This window comes from Amphiura filiformis, chromosome 6 (assembly GCF_039555335.1).
Source record: "Amphiura filiformis chromosome 6, Afil_fr2py, whole genome shotgun sequence".
Classification (NCBI taxonomy): domain Eukaryota; kingdom Metazoa; phylum Echinodermata; class Ophiuroidea; order Amphilepidida; family Amphiuridae; genus Amphiura; species Amphiura filiformis.
Window position 1 is genome coordinate 42,076,006 of NC_092633.1, and position 22,304 is coordinate 42,098,309.

At 38.2% G+C, this 22,304-nt stretch overlaps 2 protein-coding genes across 5 annotated transcripts in view; one reads left to right on the forward strand and one right to left on the reverse strand.

Annotated features, from left to right (window-relative positions):
* On the reverse strand, positions 1-17,059 carry LOC140155426 (protein MIS12 homolog). Of its 3 annotated transcripts, none has more exons than XM_072178272.1 (10): positions 16,970-17,059; positions 11,929-12,276; positions 11,028-11,095; positions 9,288-9,329; positions 7,270-7,392; positions 6,566-6,649; positions 6,080-6,200; positions 2,606-2,706; positions 1,771-1,874; positions 1-937 (listed from the first exon to the last, which is right to left on the reverse strand). In XM_072178272.1, the coding sequence occupies exons 2-9, from the start codon at positions 12,236-12,238 to the stop codon at positions 1,827-1,829; spliced, it is 897 nt and encodes a 298-aa protein (XP_072034373.1). In that variant the 5' UTR covers positions 12,239-12,276; positions 16,970-17,059; the 3' UTR covers positions 1-937; positions 1,771-1,826. The 3 variants fall into 3 exon arrangements, with proteins under 3 accessions (XP_072034373.1, XP_072034375.1, XP_072034374.1); XM_072178274.1 differs by having other exon boundaries at positions 11,929-12,268; positions 16,970-17,025; XM_072178273.1 differs by having other exon boundaries at positions 11,929-12,285; positions 16,970-17,018.
* The window catches only part of LOC140155427 (transcription initiation factor TFIID subunit 9-like), a 17,296-nt gene continuing 12,011 nt past the window's right edge, over positions 17,020-22,304 (forward strand). For both annotated transcript variants that reach the window (XM_072178275.1, XM_072178276.1), the window contains exons 1-2: positions 17,020-17,183; positions 20,918-21,054. In XM_072178275.1, coding sequence (XP_072034376.1) covers positions 17,054-17,183; positions 20,918-21,054 — 267 coding nt within the window. In that variant the 5' untranslated portion in view covers positions 17,020-17,053. The remainder of the gene's footprint in view (positions 17,184-20,917; positions 21,055-22,304) is intronic.

The window sequence follows — 22,304 nt, forward strand, 5'->3', positions numbered from 1 at the left end:
GCATCTTGTATTTTTGAGACATTTTTCAAGGTAATTCCTACTCTCTACATTGTCAATAATATTTTTAAAGGCCGATATGTCAATTTCCAATTTTATAATGCTATAACTTACGAACACAATATCTTCGCTTAGGTATGTCCGATTTCATTGGGGGAAACGACGATGTGGAGCAAAATATCTCTATATTTAAGATATGTAAAAACCTCAAAATTGATAACCTGCCCAAAAGTGTCTCCTTTTGACATGACACGTCGCCCATTTCAATACATCCAAATGTCCAGGGAAATTAATGAGGTGTCAGTGGAGCTGGAATAGATGTCAAAATAAATAACTATTACAACAGTTACCGGTGATGAGAAAGGATTGCCCACTGTAGTAAACAACTTCAATATTACTTTTGCTCTGGTGGCAGTTGTCATTACTCAAGAATTTACTTGTGATTTCAGTGTGCACATCCAGTCTAACAAGACCCTTAAGCCAAGATGGTTTTTACCTGTTATGTGTGACAAGGAATGATCATGCTAATTCCTGGTGCCGCCACTGCATGCTATGGTTAATACCTGCCAACAAATTGCGTTGCTGTGCCCAAAAGTATTTCCATTCCCTTCACACACAATTGAAGAATTCACATACAAAATATGATTTGCAAGATTTTCAAACTCCTTTGAGACAAGGCCACCAACACATGTCATACTAGGTAGTTTTTGCATCTGACCCATGTCTTGAAGTTTGGCTATTGGTCAGGCTTCCTAAGCCATCAGGCTTAAGCCCAATTTGTCCTATACACCAGTGCTTACTACTTCACATTGTGCATCACCAAGAAAGATAAATTAATCAAATTGGTAGGGCTAGTCTGCTGGCTTAGGAAGCCTGACCACTAGCCATGCTTCGAGAAATCAGACCCAGGAGTTTGTTACCTGTAGCCTTGGATACCGAGGTACTAGACTATGCCATAGTCTATTTTTGATAAATAAAAGCATGTTAATCATGATGAAAGCATTCAGTTGAACTCGAAATTATACTGATATTTAATACATCAAAATACTAGTATAAAATTGTTTTGAAAAAGTTAATATAATTATATTAGTGACAGTAAAAGTAAAGTGGCTTATATTATTGAATGCAACATATCATAATGTCATAATTGTATTGGCACTTCAGTACTGAACAATTCTGATTTTAGAATCTGCCAGTTTATTAATCGCGAAATTCCAGGTTAAAATAGACTATGGACATTCAATTAAAAACGTGATTTTGAACAGGCAAAGTCCCTAACACTCACACTGTCAATCATACTTGTTTATCAATCAAATTTAACATAAGCAAATACAAGACGCGCTCATTGACTTACTGATGCGTTCATGCAATTACACAACACAAAGGCGTAAGTAGGCCACATACTTGTGTACCATGTAGTTATTAATGGTTATGACAGGTACCGGAGGATTTAAACCATAACGAGATCTGGGCGACCAATCACAAGCCAGATCCATTTAAAGATGCATTACATCATCGCCAATTTTAGTAGGCCAGATTTCCGACAATCTCATCCATAGAAGCTCATAGACAGCCGTGTTAAGCATGTAAACCGCACTCCAATGTCAGTAGTCCACTTGGGAAGCTAACAAACAGAGGGAGTAGGGTGACTGAAAAGATCAGATGTGAAAATCTATCAATTGTGCACACATTAATTAAATCAGAGTTTTAAGCTTAAATACAATATCCAGAGTATGCACAATGGGCAAGTGGACTACGGGGTAGTCTACCGAGGTACAGGTTATTTCAAGTAAAGAAAATATAAACATTTATTTTTGAACTTCTGGTTGTTAAAATTTTGCTGAATCCACTTCGATTTGAGTTTCTGGATCTTCTCTCTGAAATAAATCAAATGAAAGCATTGAAATAAACCCAGTCAAAACTATATTTTTGCGATATATATGGTAAGTAAAACAAAACAAACTTCAACATAAAAATTCAAAAGTTTTGAAATATTTTCCCAAAATATCAAGAGCTATCTGAAGGCTTGTATGTACTCATTTGAATGCATGCTAAGTCATGGTCATGAAAATGGACATTTCTGAAATTTGTGGCGAGAGTTAAACTTAAAGGTCTGTAAGCACAAAAGAGTTAGTCAGGTCTAACATTAGACCCAGTCTAAGTGGAATTTAGTCCCAGGAGAAAGGACATTTTCCTTTACATTTGCTTAAGTTATTTTGTATTATTTTTGAACTTTGCATTTAAATCTTTAGAATTTGCTAGCTACTCTAGTAAGGAAATAAGAGTAAAGGACAATTCCTGATGGAACTAAAATCCACTTAGAACCAGATCTTACTTTAGACCCGGTCTAACTCTTTTGTGCATACGGACCAAAGTGTCCAGATTCCACCATGTTTGTGTCGAACATAGAGGGCAATATAGTGTACCTCAGCCCAGCAAACTTCAATTATAGTGGAATTACAAAATGAATTTTTGGTTATTTTTAGAGTCATTTGCTAAAACTAAAACAACTGACCGACCCTATATTCTTGCCGATGATAGGGGCAATATACTTGGGGAAGTAGGAACCACTTTAGAAACCATTTAGAAATGTTAACCATGCACTCACCTGTCTCCCGTTTTTCTTCTGTTGTAATACTTTAGTTAGTTGTTCTTTTAACCTCTGCATTTTGCCAGCAACAAATGTTATAGATTCTGATATGTTGGTTACTGAAGAGAGTAAAAGATGAAGTTGGTATCAATTTGCTAACAAATGAAACAGTACATGAAAGGTTATGTAAGTGTTTAAAGATATAATGGAGACATTGTGATTCCCATACGCCCGTCTGACTATTCAAAACCCCTTTCCTGTGAGTGAAGCGGGGAGTGAAATCGTTCATTTAGCCAGTATTGAAATGAATGCACAGAAAATTCAGTTTGTCAATTCAATTTACAATAATAAAGCCATTCAATGATATTGAACAAAGGAAAGTCTAACTATTGATCCATTTTGTCTGTACAATATAATAATTTTAAAGCAACAGCGAGGTGTGAAAAATTGACTTCATTCATACATGCAGTGCATATGCGCAGATTGTGACTCTCCCATATAATTAGTGGTTGGGATTTGCATCTTTGGTACAAACTTACACTTCTAATGCCTAAATCGACGTTAAAATTATTGTTTTTATAATACCTTACTTGGTTTTAATGCAAAATGATTATTATTTGCCCCCCCCAACAAAAAAGTACAATTTTGATGATAACATCATCACACATAGTGGTCTTTTATGTACCGAAATATATATTTTTGTTACAACCATAATATTCAGAAATCCGAGTTATGTACGTGATCCACCAGTGGAGCTCCTGCGCCCCTCCGCAGAACTTCCGGTAGTGGATGTTCTGCGCTCGGGGGTGCAGAGAATCCACTGTCGGAGTTGCTGCGCTCGGAAGCAAAATAATAGATTTTCTTATTATAATACTGGAGGATCATTTCTGCGCTCGGCGCAGAGAATCCACTATCGGAGTTGATGGCCCGGCGCAGTCCCTTATATAACGGTGGATCATTGCTGCGCTCGGGCGCAGAACATCCACTGTCGGAGTAACTGCGCCGGAAGCAAAATAATGGATTTTCTTATTATAATACTGGTGGATCATTTCTGCGCTCGGCGCAGAGAATCCACTATCGGAGTTGATCGCCGGGCGCAGTCCCTATATGTAACGGTGGATCATTGCTGCGCTGGCGCAGAACATCCACTGTCGGAGTATACTGCGCCGGAAGCAAAATAATGGATTTTCTTATTATAATACTGGTGGATCATTTCTGCGCTCGGCGCGAAGAATCCACTGTCGGAGTTGATGCGCCCGGCGCAGTCCTTTATATAACGGTGGATCATTGCTGCGCTCGGCGCAGAACATCCACTGTCGGAGTTGCTGCGTTCGGAAGCAAAATAATAGATTTTCTTATTATAATACTGGTGGATCATTTCTGCGCTCGTGCATTATTTATTAATATAGGCCTAATAAGAAAATGTATTATATTGCTTCCGAGCACAGTTACTCCAACAGTGATGTTCTGCGCCCGCAGCAGCAATGATCCACCGTTACATATAAGGGATGCTGCGGCGATAACTCGATAGTGATGTTCTGCCGAGCGCAGAAATTATCCACCGTTATTATAATAAGAAAATCCATTATTTTGCTTCCGAGCGCAGTTACTCCAACAGTGGATGATCTGCGCCCGAGCGCAGCAATGATCCACCGTTATTATCATAAGAAAATCTATTATTTTGCTTCCGAACGCAGTTACTCCAACAGTGGATTTTCTGCGCCCGAGCGCAGCAATGATCCACCGTTACATATAAGGTACTGCGCCCGGGCGCATCAACTCCGACAGTGGATGTTCTGCGCCCGGCGCGAAATGATCCACCGTTATTATAATAAGAAAATCTATTATTTTGCTTCCGAGCGCAGCTACTCCAACAGTGGATGTTCTGCACCCCAGCGCAGCAATGATCCACCGTTACATATATAGGACTGCGCCGGCGCATCAACTCCGACAGTGGATGTTCTGCGCCCGGCGCAGAAATGATCCACCGTTATTATAATAAGAAAATCTATTATTTTGCTTACGAGCGCAGCAACTCCAACAGTGGATGTTCTGCGCCCGAGGTCAGCAATGATCCACCGTTACATATATAGGACTGCGCCGGGCGCATCAACTCCGACAGTGGATTCTCTGCGCCCGGCGCAGCAATGATCCACCGTTATTATAATAAGAAAATCTATTATTTTACTTCCGAGCGCAGTTACTCCAACAGTGGATGTTCTGCGCCCGAGCGCAGCAATGATCCACCGTTACATATAAGGGACTGCGCCCGTGCGCATCAACTCCGACAGTGGATGTTCTGCGCCCCCGAGCGCAGAACATCCACTACCGGAAGTTCTGCGGAGGGGCGCAGGAGCTCCACTGGTGGATGACGTACATACATGGAAATCCACTGAAATGATAATTGATTTTTAGCAGCAAGTTAGCCCTGTTTATCAATGTCAAGAGCAGGCTGATGAATTTAAGTAGGCATAGAACTATAGACATACACCTTAGACAATCACCCTTATGTAGCCAGATTTCTTACGCACATACGTTGGTCTCGGTCGCAGACGGTTTGTGCTCCTTTGTGTACGAAGGAGCGCTTGTATGAAAGCCCTTACTTTGCGGGCAGCTGTAAGATCCATAAAACATTTGTTTACTTCAAAATGGGCCCTTGGATTTGAAATATACTGACCAATTTTAACGCTCTCAAACTCAAATTGTAAAATTTTACTGTAACACTGGTCCACAATTTGTGACACTTTGTAATAATGTATACGTCAATATTTTTGTGTACAGATATTTTCGCGGTTTCAAATATCACCCTCCAATTTCGTGAAGTGTTAAATTTGTGAGGTGTTGTTGGCAACTTATATGATAAAATACATAAGAAACATATTTGCGGGTTATTATTTTCGCGGGCACAAAATAATCTGCGAAAAATTTCAGTGTATACAGTACTACATTCGCCAATAAACAACAGGCAATGGCAACAAGAATTGATTTTGAAATCGGCACCGAGTCTGTCTGGCTGACTTTGGTGATCAATTTCAGGGCCCCCAGGGTAGTGTATCTGCAGGCACACAGCGATTTTCAGGGGTTTTGGTCTGCATTATTTCTTTGAAGATTCATTTTACAAACTCTCTCTTACACTACACTTTATTGCGCATTGAATTTGGTAGTGATACTAGCGCTTTTCTACGATTGTGCCGCAAGAATGTGTGCTAACAAGCTGCGGTGTAGTATCGTAGGTATCAAGAGCGTCAATACTGTGACCAGCGAAATACACACCTACGTCACTACCAACTTGATGTGAAAGTATGCATGCCCTGATTGGAAATTGACAAATTGCACTACACACCAGGTAGTTTGTCAATAGGGTCAGAGCTTCTTTGCAGTAAGCATATGCCCTGACATAAGGTGAACTCCAATACAACTTTACACTGTAGTAACGCTTCTTTTGTCTGTAGGTAGCATGGGTAATGTTCAATTTCATTTAGTTTTACTTACCATTATTTTGTTTACAGATAGCGTGCCAGGTATTCAATTGAATAAGGAAAGCATCCAGCTGGGCTAGGACAATTTCCACGTCCTGCATCCATTGTCGTAATCTCGCATTCACATACTTAGCCTGTAGAGAAAGAAACAAATGATGTAAACAGAAATTGTCATAACAGTGGCCACTGGTCAGCTTCAAGACCACCATGTGTGACCAACTCATGCGACTGACCACAATGCAGAAAATGATACCAACTTTTTAGACAAATTTATGTTATCAAAGTTAGTAAGCAAAATTATTACACATTGCGGGATTCTAAATTTTCGATATGTTACAAAAAACAACATTTTGAAAATATTTGCATGCGGAAAAAAATATTTATCAAGGGAAACGTTTACAATAATATCACAAAATTGAAAGAGTAGACAATTTTGCTGGTGGTGTCGCTTTACCGCCTTTGCATTCAATAATTTTCATTTATTTAAGAATCAACTTACATCCGTGACCCGTTGTTTTAATTCTTCAATTTCTGTATCTAATTTGCTCTCCTCTGCTGCAGTGTATTGATGTTCTTGGTTTACCTGTGTATGGAAAAACATCAAAAACTTGCTAATAAATTATGCACAAATCTCTTACACTATTAGCTATCAATAAACTCAGTATCACAAAATTCAAGGGTTTAGGACCAGGTCCTATCTGCAGCTATTGCAGATAGAGCTTTCTTGCCCTAAACCACTTTATCTACTTTATCTCCTACAGATATAATATTTTATACTAAAAAAGACAGAGTTGGCAATAATGTAACAAATTGTGAAGTTTCTGTGCCAAGACAATGGAAATAAATAGGGAACAGCATGGCATGCTGGTTAAGGTCTTTGCCTTTGGTGCCAGAGGTCCCAGGTTCAAATCCCCACAGGACCAATTTTTTTTATTATAAATCCAGCTCTCCCAGTGCCTCATCTGGTAAAGGCGATGCAGATGAACCATGATAAAATACCGATTATTGGCTACTCTTGTATGTCCTGTATAAATGCACCGACTACCTATCTACAGTGACCCCTTTATCAGGTCACTTGTGCCTGGCCGAAGTTTTGTCAGTGTTATCTCCCAGATGTCAGGTGTTAAAGCCTAGATACGCTTGACATAAAAAACCCAAAATATGCTTGACATAAAGAAAAAAGAAAGAGCCACAATGGTTTACCTTGTCTTCAGGCAGGACAACATGGCTAGGAATGTGGAAGATATTCTTCAGCAGATAAGACTCTAATCTGTCAAAGGTGATGTTGAATGTATCAATGAAAACAGCAAACAGTCTATCAGATCCCTGTAACATAACAACATGACTGTGTCAATTGGCATCAAAGTACATCTGTATTGGCAATCCATATACAATATAGAAAGATTTTAACTCCTGATCTCAATACAAAAATATCACCACCATAATTTTCAAGTGCGAGATGTTGGTCATTCTGCTGATGAAGGCTGAATTAATAACAGCTGAAAATTATGGAAATAAATGTTTTTATTGCGATCAAAAGTTAAAACATTTTGTCAAATTGTTTACAGAAACAACTGTATGTGTACAAAGAGAGAGTGAGGAATGTGACTGAAATAGCTACATTGGACAATATTTATAATATAAATAAATAAAATAAATAAATGTTGGTATTTATACAACGCCTTTCACATGTATCAGAGCGCTTTACATTTATTTTGCTGTCTTAAGAATATGTCAGCCGCCATAGAATGCCCAAGGCATGCACATACATGCACCTTTGGGCAGCGCTCAATGGACAATATTCATAACAGCTCCCCATTTCACCCCTGGGTAGAGAGAGGCAAGTAAGGTAAAGCGCCTTGCCCAAGAGCACAACACGATGGCACTGCTGGGGCTCGAACCCGCAACCCACCGATTGCAAGGCAGAGCCTGTACTGCTGTGCCACCCGGCCCACAATATGGTTGTACTCATATGGTTAGAACGCCTTGATGCAGAAATAACTAAACTGCCAGTTTCTGGGTTGGGAAGTGAGTTGTCTCTAAAATACCTGAGGTTTGTTGGAGAATGTGTTTGTATATTTAGCCATACAGTGATCCAACTGAATGTCTTAAGGGGGTACTACACCCCTGGCCAATTTTTGCATTTTCTCAAAAATTATAGCCCATTGGGGACAAGTAAGATATGTATATTATAGGGGCAAGCAGGGGAGGATTTGGGGGGGGGGGCGCAGCCGGGTTGCGCCCCCTCTATTTTTTGACTAGCAAAGGACGCCAGTAACTAAAAAAAACAAAAAAAGCAACCAATTCGGCCATGAACAGCAAACAATGGGCCAAAACCGTTGAGTTTTCGAGGGGGTAACCCCCTTTAACACATTTTTTTCGTCGTCGACCAAAAGGCGACCCCTTTAATCAAAAATTTCTGGATCCGACCCTGGCAAGGACTACAACTAATGCACTGGAAATTTTATTTCAGCACAGACAACAGTTGTGGAGTTACAGTCAAAAATGAGGGAAAACCAATATTTGATCAATAAATCAGTAACTACTTGCTCTGAGTTGCTGAATTTTCAGTACAGTAGTTGTAGTCCTTGCCCCTATAATATACATATCTTACTTGTCACCAATGTGCTATAATTTTTGAGAAAATTGCAAAAATAGGCATAAAATTGGCCAGGGGTGTAGTACCCCCTTAACATTTTAAGACAAAAATTCTGCACTGGCAAGTAAATAAAGCATGTACTCTTTGGATGTAAGTAACCCTGAAGAAAAAATACGGAAAAAAGCCCAAAATGGGCTGAAAATAAAAGAAATTGTGTAAATCTGGACTACAAAAATTACAGAATTCTGTAAAAATACAGAAAACTTACATCCCATTGTACTTTTATTCTAATTGAACCAATCGTCAACCTTGTTAGAATAATTTCACCACGCAAAAACATTGGGGTGAATTATTTGCAAAGCTCCATTCTGATTGGTGATTAAAGTAACGATATCATATAATTGACCAATCAGAGGCAATGTTAGATCGACAGGTAGTGCTCAGGGGGTTAAGATTTTGTCTTGATTAGATTCCTTTCATTGCCATTTTCATGGTTTATTATCACATTTATGATTGCTCCAATACAGCCAAATCTAAATGCTGATGACATTATTTTACTCTCTATTCTAGAAAAATCTGAATCAGAATTTAGCATCATACATAATACAGACTGTGTACATACCTGTTTCACAGCCTCTTGAGAAACATCTTCTTTAGCTGCAAACTGTTTACAAACAAATTTTTTTGTTTTAATAATATATAATGATATCACATATTTCAAACTAAATACATGAAGCTAGCGCTTATTCTTACTCTATGTCATGCACATTACTCTAAGTAGTGGCCAAGGACCTAATAATTTTTAATCTCTACAATTCTGTGAAAATGACTCAACTTATATGGATAATGTAGAGTCCGAAGTTTTCCGTTTTACTCGGAGGTACAACACGGAAAATGACATTTTTGTATGATGTGACAAAAATTGTTAAAAGATATGAGAAATAAATGTTAAAACAATCATAAGTTGTGTGTGTCAATGTTTATGATAAAAATACTGTTTAATATTACCGAAATAAAGGTATATTACCAAGGTATGAACTCCAATATCTCTCCAAACATTGTAATAGTCGGCCTATTATTGTGAGAATATTCCAATCAGAGCATATTGATCGTGATATTGAACACTTTACTGTGACATTAATATCATTATTTATACATTTTAAGTTTTATTCATGACACGGATTTACAAATTTTACAACACGGAATACAACACGGAAAATGGATTTTAGAAAACGGTAAACTTCGGACTCTAGGATAATGGTACATGACACTAAAAATAGCTGACACTTGGGAGCAGCAAAGAGCAAGATTAAGCAGGAGACAGGAGCCATTTGGCTCATGTGAAACCTAAAGGTGGCGTGGTTCCTCCAGGAGAAGTGCTTCTAGGCTGTTGATCATAAGGCCAAAAAAATAAATTGCTAATTTTTTTTTCAAAGGTTAATAAAGTTGTACGTTTTAATTACTGTTGCCTCTATTGAACAGTCAAAGACACATTGAATTAGTATGCATTGTTAGCTGTCCAATAGAAGCAAAAGTAGTTAAAACATACAACTTTATCCAGCTGTAAAATACAATTTTTGTACAAAAAAATTAAAAGTTTTTTATTCGTGTAGGTCGATCCCGTTACTGGAATATTGACCAGCTGTTCAGGCCAAGGACGGGCAGGACCTAGGGTACCCCGGTGGGGTCACTCAACTTGCAATACTGACCGCATGATCGTTACCAAAATCGCGGAAAAAGGGGTAATTTTTAGGGCTTGTTCACGGACAAAATTGTCTGTGAAATTGGAAAAATAGGGGTGTTTTATCGCACAAATGTCCACAAAATTGAAAAGAAAGGGGTTCTTATTATTATTTTCTCCCGATCCCGTGGATAGCTGGCCAGATAAATAAGGAATAAATTTGGTTTCCTACTTCGTACTCATCCCATGAACAGTATTGTTCTACTTCGTACTCATCCCATGATCAATATTGTTCTCAGTTCTTTAGTTTTGTGCGTAGGCTTAGCATAGATTTGCAGAAATTTTGCAATAGCCAATTTATATGCAAGGGGTATTACATGTACCATACTTGAATACTGAAAAAAACATTCATAAAAGCCTCATCCTTAAAATGTTGAAATAGGGCCAAAATATCATGTGTTCTCGGAATCTTAAAAAATAGGGGTGTTTCAGAGTACCATTTTGTCCTTGTTTTGGAGTAAAAAAGGGGTAAAATATCATGATTTGTCCTTGAAATCGACTGCGAAAGGGGGTAATTTGTACTTGTGGTAATGGTCCTACGTGTCCCCCTGTCAGGGAGTGACCCCACCGGGTTGGGTACCCAGAAATTGGTGAGAGCCTTTAGTCAACTGTCATACATACCTGTTTTAAAATGTAATCCTGAGTAACCTCCACCGAATCTTGTAAATAATCTACCATTGCATTATACACTGAAAAATAACAAGATAGTATTGAATAGATTTTATACATACTGCTCAGTGCAGCATCGATCATGATACAACATTCACTTACCCAAACCACCCCTCTTATATGATCTCCTAAGCGTGGAGTTTCGCACGCACACACACCCCCATACGACACACATGACACATTCTAACTGTTGAATTTTTCACACACATTTGCGGGTGTTAATATATACCATCCTTTATGGGTCAAATACATTGTTTTCAACAGTAGTGCTCCATGGTTGGGATCAGGCTCCACAGTTGGTATGTGTAATATGCACTCCTCCAAAGATTTAATTATATGGGTATATGCCCCAACATACACAAACACATTTTCTACACACACCAGCCCTTGCAAACACACCCCTGCATACAAACACTCCAACACAACCCTCTCACTTACAGACATACCCCACACCAGGGTCAGAATTTTGTCAAGAATTCAAGAATCGTTACTCGTAAAGATTCTCGTAAACAGATTTGCGTGAATCAACGTTGATGCTTGCAAACTTTTATAGTTTACAGAGAAGTTGATTGGCAAGATTCCCACAAATTGTGTCTGCAAGAATCAAGATTGATTCCCGCACAGTGGAACAAAATTCTGACCATGCACACCCCTCACAGACATACCCCCACATCCCACCTGTACAAAAGTATGCAGGTCATAGATTATTGTTTTTCATCAGCAAATGCAATAAAACTACAAATCCTTCAAAAGTTACAAAATGTGCTACACTTTACACTCTGCGTTTTTGAAGCAGCATAAAATTAAATGAACCATAAAAATATTTAGAATTTATACATTCACCTGCACTTACCTCCATTGGCAAATGACTGTGGAGTAAAACCAAAGTACTGTACTTCATACTCCTTCAAGTCTGCCTCCTGATTCATTGCTCCCTGCTGTGCTCCCTCATCTGACACAGAGCCTAGTCTTTGGTTACTTGATGTCTCATCTGCTTTTAATGTCTCATCACTTTCTTCTTTCTGACTTGCTTTAATTAATGCTGTTGATGCTTGTTCACTCCCTCCCTCTGATACTACTGCATTTTGTGGTTGGTCTACGTCCATTGCTTCTGATTTGGATTCCATGCTTGGCTGATCATCAGGAGTTACTTCTGCTGCCATTTTTGCTTCAGTTTAATAGGATCTGGTATTCTGTGAATCTATTTTAACTCAATATGTTATAAGTTTTAAGGTATGTGGTTTGAACGCCTAAATCAGGCTTGCAGCAAAATAGCAACAATATTAGCAAATCTGAATCGTGTATTAAACTAGATATATATATGTTGTTGTTTTTGATGCAAGATATTATAAATACTTTATTTATTAAATAACCAGTCTTAAATAACAAGTTGACTTCAAATGACCTTTGACCTCAGCAGGGGTAGCGCGAGCACAAAAAATCAAGGGGTCCAATTTAATTTTTCTGGTCCCTTTGGTAGAATGGTACCCGCAAAACCAACATTTAAGGGGTCCAATGAGAATTTAAGGAGTCCGTCTGTCCGAAATTCTGAACTTTGGAACTTGTCAAATATTCCAGTGAAATTATTAGTGTCGTTGGCCTGTGGTGATTCAAAAGGTTTATAACTGATCTTTTTATTTTTCTTATTTTTAATCAATGAATTCTTAAACTCGACCAAAGCAAGGGTCTGATAAAAACTGTATGGACTCCTTAGGGGTGGTGCAATAATTATGTGTACCCCGGGGGGTGAGTGATAGGGGGGGGGGGGCAGCGGTTTTTTGGCAGGCCAAAAGGGGGGGGCAAGCATTTTTGGCAGGTCGAAAGGGGGGGCGATTTTTGGCAGGTCGAAAGGGTGGGCAAGCAATTTTTGGCACAGATATTTTGGGCACCATTTCTATATTACGCCCTAAAAAGGCGTAGTGAACACGTTCAAATATATGCAAAATTTCCTGCTCGCTTTCGCTGCATTATATGATAAGACATTTTGAGGTTTTAAATTCAGGTTCCCCAAATCTTGCATGTATAAGGGGGGGCAAAGATTTTTGGCACGCCAAAGGGGGCAAAAGGTTTTTGTAAGTCGAAGGGGGGGCAAAGATTTTTTAGCACGGCCAAAGGGGGGCAAGCGATTTTTGGCAGACCATTTTGAGAATCCACCACCCCGGGGGTACACATAATTATTGCACCACCCATACAGTTTTTATCGGACCCTTTGGTCTCTTGCTTTCAACTTGAGATTTAAGGTGGCTTAAACATCCAGGCATCCATTACCAAGACAGAGTAAGAAGATTACATTAGGTAAATAATAACAAAGTCACTATTGTGCGTGATGTACGCCAGCGGGTGCGACTGTACGTGGGTAACGGGAGGTCATATACGATCACGGATGGGTTGAATACAGCTGTTGAAAGCAGCGTTCATTCAATTGGGTATTGGTAGGGTCAAGAGTAATTGTATCCAAAATTCCAAGGCAAGGCCCGGATTCAAGGTTGTGTGTAGTCCGAATAATCAGACCCAGAACAAAATATTAATTTCTGACATGATTGTGTACTGGGTCTGAACTGTTTCCATATGAAATCTTGATGGCAAATTGGACAATAGAAGCACATGGTTCTACGTGACAGCTTTTTAATCCCTATTCATGTTACGTGAATCACGCTATTGTGGACCATCCTTCTGATACTTGAGTGTTTGGACAAGCGGAACGGTCTTTTGTCTACCTCTCTGTTTGTAAACAAACCAGGAGGTCGAAATCCCGGTCGAAATCGTCCTCCTCGTCGAATACGAAAGTCAGCGTACCGTAAAACGGGGTGAATCGGGACACCGGGGTAAATCGGGACAAAACACAAAAAGTTTTTGACACCAAATTTTTCAAACCTAATTGATTGTTTTGTGTGTTTCTCTTCCCATGTTAAAAAATGGACTGTCAGTATCAGAATGGTGGCTTTGCACATGTGATACAGGAAATATGGAGCCCAGGACACTAAAATGAAAATTTCCTCCAATTGCTCCAAAAAATGATGTGGTCAGAACTTTATCCTCCCAGTGGAACCATTGGAGGAAATGAGCTGGAAATGCACAGGGACCTCACAAAAGTGTCATACATGTGCTGTAAAAGTGAAAATTTGGTTAGTCCAAAGAAATTTTTAATTTTGTTGATTTTTGTACTTTTCAGATTTGAACTTTTGAGAACGGGGTGAATTGGGACACAATGTACTGTAGCTTTAATGGTATTAAGTTTGGATTATTCTCTATGTGGCATCACCTTAAGCCTGTAATAGTTAGTTGTCCTCTACCCGGTACCACCCACCACTAATTTTAAAAACAGGAAGTGAGTTTTTACTGTCCCGGTACAAAATTTTACCACACCTAATTTTCAGAATTCCAGAAATAATTTTTTGAAAGGATTTTCAGGTTTTAAATAAATATGTACCGGTACTTTGTTTTTAAAATATTGTTATTAATTTGTTTGTATCTTTAATGGTATAACTTGTATTAAGATATGTATTGGTAAAACAGACCTATTTGCACCTTCATTGGGCACAGGTCATTGGGTAGCTCTATAATTTGACTTATTTTAGAATTAAAAAATTAGAAAAACAAATTTGAAAGCCACCCACCCTTAACCCAAAAAAGTTTTGGAGGACAACCATTTGAACTATAATGTTGTTAGTCTTATCCTGAAGTTCCAGTAATTATTGAGTTAATTATGCTTTGAATATTGCTGTTAGAGTTGGAAAATGTTTGCCAATGTTCAATTTGTTGGACTGATAGAAATCATTCGTGAGTTGTTTTTATGGCACTGGTTGCAAGTTGGTACCAGTATGGTATTGCTAAATTGCCCATAATGTGTTTGGCCAAAGGTTGTTTTGCTTTAGGCTGTATGTACATGATAATTGTTATTGATGGAAAATCACATGCAAGTAGCAAGAACATTTAACAGTTGTCTGCAATATGTGCGAGTTGTCCATTTTTGACTGAAAGTCACAGCTCGCTCGTTATTTTTTCCTTTAAAAATGACACATGATTATCGGTATTTTTTTTTTATGTTTAGGGAGAAATGCAGTACCGGTATTTATTTGGTAAGACACACTGTAGTATTACCTTATGTAAGTAGTGATAAGAAAAGAACAATGAAAACTTAAGTTTTAACATGAAATGTGAAGGTCAAAAGTTTTATTACTTTTTTACCGTAACAAGTACAGTCCAGTTGATCGGGTACCGGTACCAAAGAACATCCAAGTTATGGCAGTAAACATGACATCAATTGTTGTTAAATTGTTCTAAATTATTAGAGAAGTATTTAAATACTTCTTTAATGTCCCAATTCACCTCATTTGTGGGGATAAAGGGTACAAAAACTAATTCAAACCTTCATCAAATACTATTTACTCTGCTGTCCGATTCACCCCTAACTCGGGGTGAATCGGGACAGTCACTTTTTAAAAAAAAGAGGTAAAGCACTTGAAATCCACTCAATCTAACATAACCAGTATGTAGATCTCATGTGTGGACATAAAATGCACCAATGACTGTGGCAATTGAAGCTACAAAGAAAAAAATACAATTAAAGCCATGCCCAAACTTAGTGCCGTACTATTACGCTGACTTTCGTATTCGGCGAGGAGGACGATTTCGACCTCCTGGTTTGTTTACAAACAGAGAGGTAGACAAAAGACCGCTCCGCTTGTCCAAACACTCAAGTATCAGAAGGATGGTCCACAATAGCGTGATTCATGTAACATGAATAGGGATTAAAAAGCTGTCACGTAGAACCATGTGCTTCTATTGTCCAATTTGCCATCAAGATTTCATATGGAAACAGTTCAGACCCAGTACACGATCATGTCAGAAATTAATATTTTGTTCTGGGTCTGATTATTCGGACTAGCCCAAACTCAAACTGTCCCGATTCACCTAGTTCTAGTAACTATAACTCAGCATACTGAGTTATAGTGCACTCTATTTATATCTTTTTCACAAATAAGATACATCACAATATGTGGGCTCATTTTGGGCTCCAAGGATGTAGACGAGGAACTCTCAAGGACAGTTTTGGCCTGCATGGATGATTTTAATCCCATTGTACCAGACTCTGGGCGTACATGGATGATTTTAATCCCATTGTACTACTACCATACCAAAGTTGAGATAATTGATCTACATTGATCTCATCTTTTGGGTGGGTTCAACATTCCCTGAGTTGGCAAAACCTGCAATCTTCATGGAGTAATTTACTTAGTGCAAAAGTGGTCAAAATATTGCTCTGCAAAATTGCTTTATTTTCATGATTTGGATTTATCATATTGAGCAGCATTCTCCTTGTGATGTTTCTGCACTGTGTTAGTGTAGAGAGGGTCTACAACATCTCTGAGGTAAAACTGACAAATGCAAGATATATTTCTTGATGCTTGAAGTTTGGATTTCTTAAACGTACAGTGCATCCCTATGTACCGCTGCAAGACTTCTGGTCCGTAGATGTCATTATGTTTATGATAAAGACTGAAGTCTTGCTGGCAAGACTACGATTCACCCCGTTTTACGGTAACGGCACTAGGTTGTGTGTTCACGAACAGTTTGAAATACACGATACACGATCGCGGTTGGATGGAGTACAGCTGTTGAAAGCTGTGCACATTTAATTGAAATTCCTACTGTAGTTTGCACATATATTATATGATAGAATTCAATTTTCATGATTTTAATTTTAAGCTTACCGGTAAACCACCATGATCCAATGCGTCTGATCCATGCATTTCAAATTTTCTAAAAATAATTTGCCTATATCATTGAAAAAACGTCTTTCAATGTTGAACAGAACAAAAAATATAAACCATGATTGTATTAATTCAAAGTTGAACCTTTTTCAAAAGCAAGAAAATGTTGAAAAAACTTACGAGCACTACATTTGAATTCACCGCCTTCAAAATAGTAGCAACACTGTACCAGTTTCCGAATTCTGCAACTTGGTCAAAACAAAGATGGCTGCTCCAAAACCGATCCCGAAAGATCACCCGCAAGATGCGGACGTTATGACAGCAATTCTAAAAGATATGGGAGTCACAGACTATGAACCAAGGCTTGTTAATCAGATGCTTGAATTTACATATCGTAAGTAAACTGCATTAAATTAAATTTTGTGAAATGCAAACGTATTTTGGTTTTCTTAAAATGCCGGTGCAAAATTCGGCAGTCATGACTGGGAATCGTACAGTGGCAGTGCATTGATTGTACTATTGTTATATTAATTGAAGACCACAGAGGAGTAAGATAAGACAGAGCGCGTACCACCAGTCAAAGTCTCCGCCTCATCCGATAATGAGCGCCGATTGTTCCATGAAATGCGACAGGCGAGACTGCTACGCAATTACCGTGTATTTTCATGGTCTATCGCGTAATCGCGAAAGCACGCAATGCTCTATCGCGTATACGCGAAGGCACGCAGCGCTGGCGTGATTGTTTGACACAGCACGATTGAACAATCGGCCCTCATGAATATGCGAGAACTGGTACCATACAATACACGGGGACTTTGACTGGTGGTACGCGCTCTGTCTTATCTTACTCCTCTGTGTTGAAGACAGATAAAAGAGACTAGTTTGTGTCTTACGTCACGGTCAATCAAATTCCCTACGATCCTTGATTGGTTAATAGCGCGTAAAAGGAAGGTCGATTTATCTGGTGCCGATCGGAGAAAAGGAATACAAAATAACATTAGGCCAATGGAACTTGATTATTAGTTTCCGATTGGATGTTTGAAAAACAGGACGAGGTCGCTATTTCATTATTCATTATTCGGTCTCTTTTCATTATCCATTATGTCAACACAATCAATGATTTTATGAACAGCTTTCTCCAAATTTAGGTTCCCCACCAGTACCAAAGTATATATTGTTGATGAAAGACCATCTCAAAACCGGTATTAATGCTTAGATCATCTTTACAACAGATTGAGAAAAGATTTGAATTTGTTTTCACTAAAATGAAAAGAAATTTGCAATTTTTGTAATCACTAGAAACATGATGAGGTAATCCTTAAATTTCCATTATTTTCTACATCCTCTACCCCTACAACTAAGAAAAACTGCTGATTATGATCAGCAGGGGATGTAAGACATTTTGAGAGTTTCAATTTTGATTATTTCCATTTCAATTTTCAGATCATTGACTTTTTTATGAAAATAATGAAAGTTTTGGTCAAATTGAAAAATTGATGCGGGCGGTCAATCGGAAACTAACAATCGAGTTCCATTAGCCTTAGGCCCCTAACAGTCAATTTTGAGTTTCCCGTCACATAATTTCTGAAAACAAGTGAGGTACCTTTTTCATCATTCATTATTCATTATTGTTCTGCCTTTCATTATATGACCAACACGCATGTAAAATGTGTTGTTATTTGCCGCTCACTCACTTGAAGATGGATGTTTAGCCCAAATGAGATTCAAAAGTATATGAAAAAGAGTCTGCAAGGTTGACAGCAAAATGCATGTTTTGATTTTGATTTTTCCACAAAAAATAAAAAAGGATATTCATAATTTTTTTGCAAATATAACCAGTTTTTATCGGTACTTTTTGGAAAATTACAATAATGAAATTCAAGTGAGGGTCAGAAAATGAAGTGAGGGCGGGTGACGGGAAACTCAAAATCAACTTTCCTTGGCCGTAACAAATGTAGCAGAAAATGGCAAAAAATTGTAAATTTTGTTATATTTTATACAAGCATGACTAGGCAAAAAGCTGAAAATCGCCGAGGGTGCGATTTTTCGCACACCTAAAAAAAAAAAAAAAAAAAAAAATTAAGTTTTTAATTTTTATTTAGAATGTCCCTGAACTTAAAAATGTCCTGAAATATTTTTAATTTTTTTTAAAACTTGAAAAAAATTACAAAAGATTTAAAAAATTATAAATTCATGTTCAAAATAGGCAAATTTATAATTGATGTTCACATTACAACCTATTTATGAAGTAAAGAAGCATACAAAACAAATGCATTTTAAAATCATTCATAGATTATTATGTGAACATAATTTACAAATTTGCCTATTTTAAACAAGAATTTATAATTTTTTAAAATCTTTTTGTAATTTTTTTTTTTTTTTTAAAAAAAAATTCCAGGGACATTCTAAAGTTCCAGGGACATTCTAGGGACATTCTAAATCCAAAAAAAAAAAAAAACTAATTAAAAAAAAAAAAATTACAAATGACACTAGCAATAAGTCCAAAGTCCAGGGACATCTATGCAGTATACACCATTCATTACCCCAGAGGCCATTTAAAAAAAGTACATGTATGTTGTCACAATTGCTAAGTTTTAGCTGAAAATGAAATCATAGTCATACATGTACACCAGTTTTGAAAAAAGCACACCTTGGTTTATTTAGGTGTGCGATTTGCAGCACACCTAAAAGCACACCTCGGGTTATCCAGGCGTGCGATTTACAGCACACCTGTCACATTGCAAAACTCAATGCCTGGCCGACTGTTCCTTGCAGGGTTCGATTTAATGTATCCGTATCTGTGTGTGGCTACTGCACAACGCTCCATGCGGAACAAGACGTGCAGGTGTCGTGGAGCAAAATGCTCCCCATTTTGGACAACCTGCTCGACACAAATTGTTTTACTTGAATGTAAAATCTTCATGGTTAAATTAATGTGTGAATTTCTAATTGAAATACACAGGATTGAAATACACAGGAAATTAATGAACTTCGCATTCTGGGTATCAGAAGAATGTCAATTACTGTGTATTTCAATGCAATCTCCAAACAGTCATTTAAACATGAAGATGTCTAGACACTTCACTAAGATTTCTGGTACAACATCATGTAAGTATTTTGAATGTGTGTGAGTTTGGTTATGGTGGACCCCGGGTGGTGGCCAGGGTTGTCACCAGGACCAAAAATGTACTGGTTAAAATATTTAAAACGCTAGGGATCGGAGAATAGGCTTTGAGGGTACCACTACCACCCCCATAATTTAATTTTTTTTTGCTCTTTTTATGATGAAATATCATCATCCACTTCCCGAAATGTAAAACAAAAAAAAAAATTGTGAGTGCCGGACGGCCCCGTCCAGCGTAGTGACAACCCTGATGATATGATGCACATCAAAGGAAGAATTATAACAGTTTAAATAAGGATTACATGTATACCGGTATCACAAAACTGAACATGTGAGTACTTTTAATGAATGCAAGTTGAACCTTTGAAACTGCGACTTGAGTTCAGTGTGGCTGCGTCCGTGTGCGCGCGCCGGTTTGTGCAATAGTACGGAGGTCATGGCCCTATGGTGAGGAAGGCCATGATATGTTGGGCTAATCACGGAAGTACGCTTTCAACAAAGAGGACAGTTTGCAGCCAGTGAGTTGGTTACACTGCTGTTGTTGATTGAAAAGTCTATCCTCAATTCCAGGCCACTGACATGACTGATAACCGATGATGGATATGAGGATAGAACGTGGAGCTATCTCAAAATGGGTCAGAATCAGCTCGGTAAAGCAGTGGAAGTTTGGAAGTAAACAAACACCATCATGATGGATAAAACGGCCAAAAAGGTTGCTCAATTAACATGTCAGCGAATTTAGCATCCTTTGCTCTGAAGATACAGATGAGTCATCAAAATAAATTTTGGTACGGTAACATTAAACTTCACAAAGAATTGTTCTTGAGTGACTGAAGTAGTGGCTACGATTGAGTGACTGAAATAGTTAAATAGTTCCACACTCTATCTTCATCCACACAGTAATTATCGTGTTGTCGTGGATGGTACTAGATTTTTCGATCAACGGCAACGCACCCGCTGAGTTGCCATGTGTGCCATAAATGATGAATTTTCTTTTTTTCCAGGTTATGTCACAGATGTGTTGGAGGATGCCCAGGCCTACTGCAACCATGCTGGTAGGAAAGACTTAGAACTAGATGATGTAAAATTAGCAATTCAAACTAGACTAGATCATTCCTTCACTACACCACCACCAAGGGAGGTAAGTCAGGGTCAGGATTTTTAAATAATTTTGTTGATGATTGATATTTTGAAATAATTGTATCTTGCATACATGTTTGTGCACAAGCTATATGTACTCAGGGGTGTCCCTCCAAAATGTAGAATTTTAAAAATAATTTGTTAATGTTAAAATTTATGTCCTTTTCATGACATAATCTGTGTACCCTCTACTAATACTCCTCAATAAGTTAAACCACGTAAAAATAGTAATAAAATAGTAATAAAGAAAAAAATGTGAAAACAAAGGTGTAGTGTGCCTGTGTTCAATATTTGTTGTAATATATTTTGATGGTTAATCACTCTTGACATTTGAAAGTTAAATTGCTTTTAATTAAGATACAGAGTTGAACCTTGGCAGATGCTTGCAAACTGGAAGGATGAATAATATCTGAAATTTTCAAAATTCAAAAAGTGTATGAAAGGTGTCGTATTATACCATTGCTTGAATTATTCAATGAATTATTTAATGTACAATTTCAAATGGGGTGGCGTGAGTGGGTGACTACATTCTAAATTGAGTGACACTCCCTGTGTAGATGATTAAGGGCATGTCTTCCATAAGGGTGTACATCAGGCTTTGCCGTTTGAGGAGAGCTAGAGTGATTGCTCCCCATCACTTCCCTCAAATAAAGCTGAGGAGAGTTTTTTGTCTCGCCTGATAAGGCAGGAGACTATATAATCACTTTTCCGTATGTATGTATGTGTGTATGTGTGTAGGGGTGGGGGTGTGTGTGTATGTGACAAATTTGGTTAAAGTTTTGGTTAAAGTTTGCCTTCCGCCTATTTTCTCAGAGACTATGAGTCGCACGTTCCTCAAACTTGGTGGGTGGGTGCATCTTGACCCGAGACAGAACCGGTTTGTATTGGTTAGTGCGTCAAGGTCACTGAGGTCATGTAGGGGTCATCTGAGGTCAAATTAGTAAAACTGTCAGATTAAGCTACTTGCAGTTTCCGCCATTATATGCACTATGTGCGGGAGAGCCTCGAACTGGCAGCATACATGAATGGGAATTGAACTAGTCATAACGTTCTGTGTAAGGTTACATAATTCTTCCTTTCATGTATGCTGCCAGTTCGAGGCTCTCCCCGACATAGTGCATAATGGCGAACCGTCAAGTAGCTTAATGGGCATGAAACTTGGTTGGTACAGTCAACATTTAAAGCCAAATTTTGGAAGGTCATTTCAAGGTCACCAGGGGTCATCTGAGGTCAAATTAGTAAAACTGTTGT

Coding starts and splice junctions, on each gene's coding strand:
- LOC140155426 (XM_072178272.1), bottom strand. CDS start 12,238: ATGGCAGCAGAAGTAACTCCTGATGATCAGCCAAGCATGGAATCCAAA. Junction 11,096..11,928: donor ACAGTCATTTGCCAATGGAG/GTAAGTGCAGGT, acceptor GTTATTTTTCAG/TGTATAATGCAATGGTAGAT. Junction 7,393..9,287: donor CTCAAGAGGCTGTGAAACAG/GTATGTACACAG, acceptor GTTATGTTACAG/GGATCTGATAGACTGTTTGC.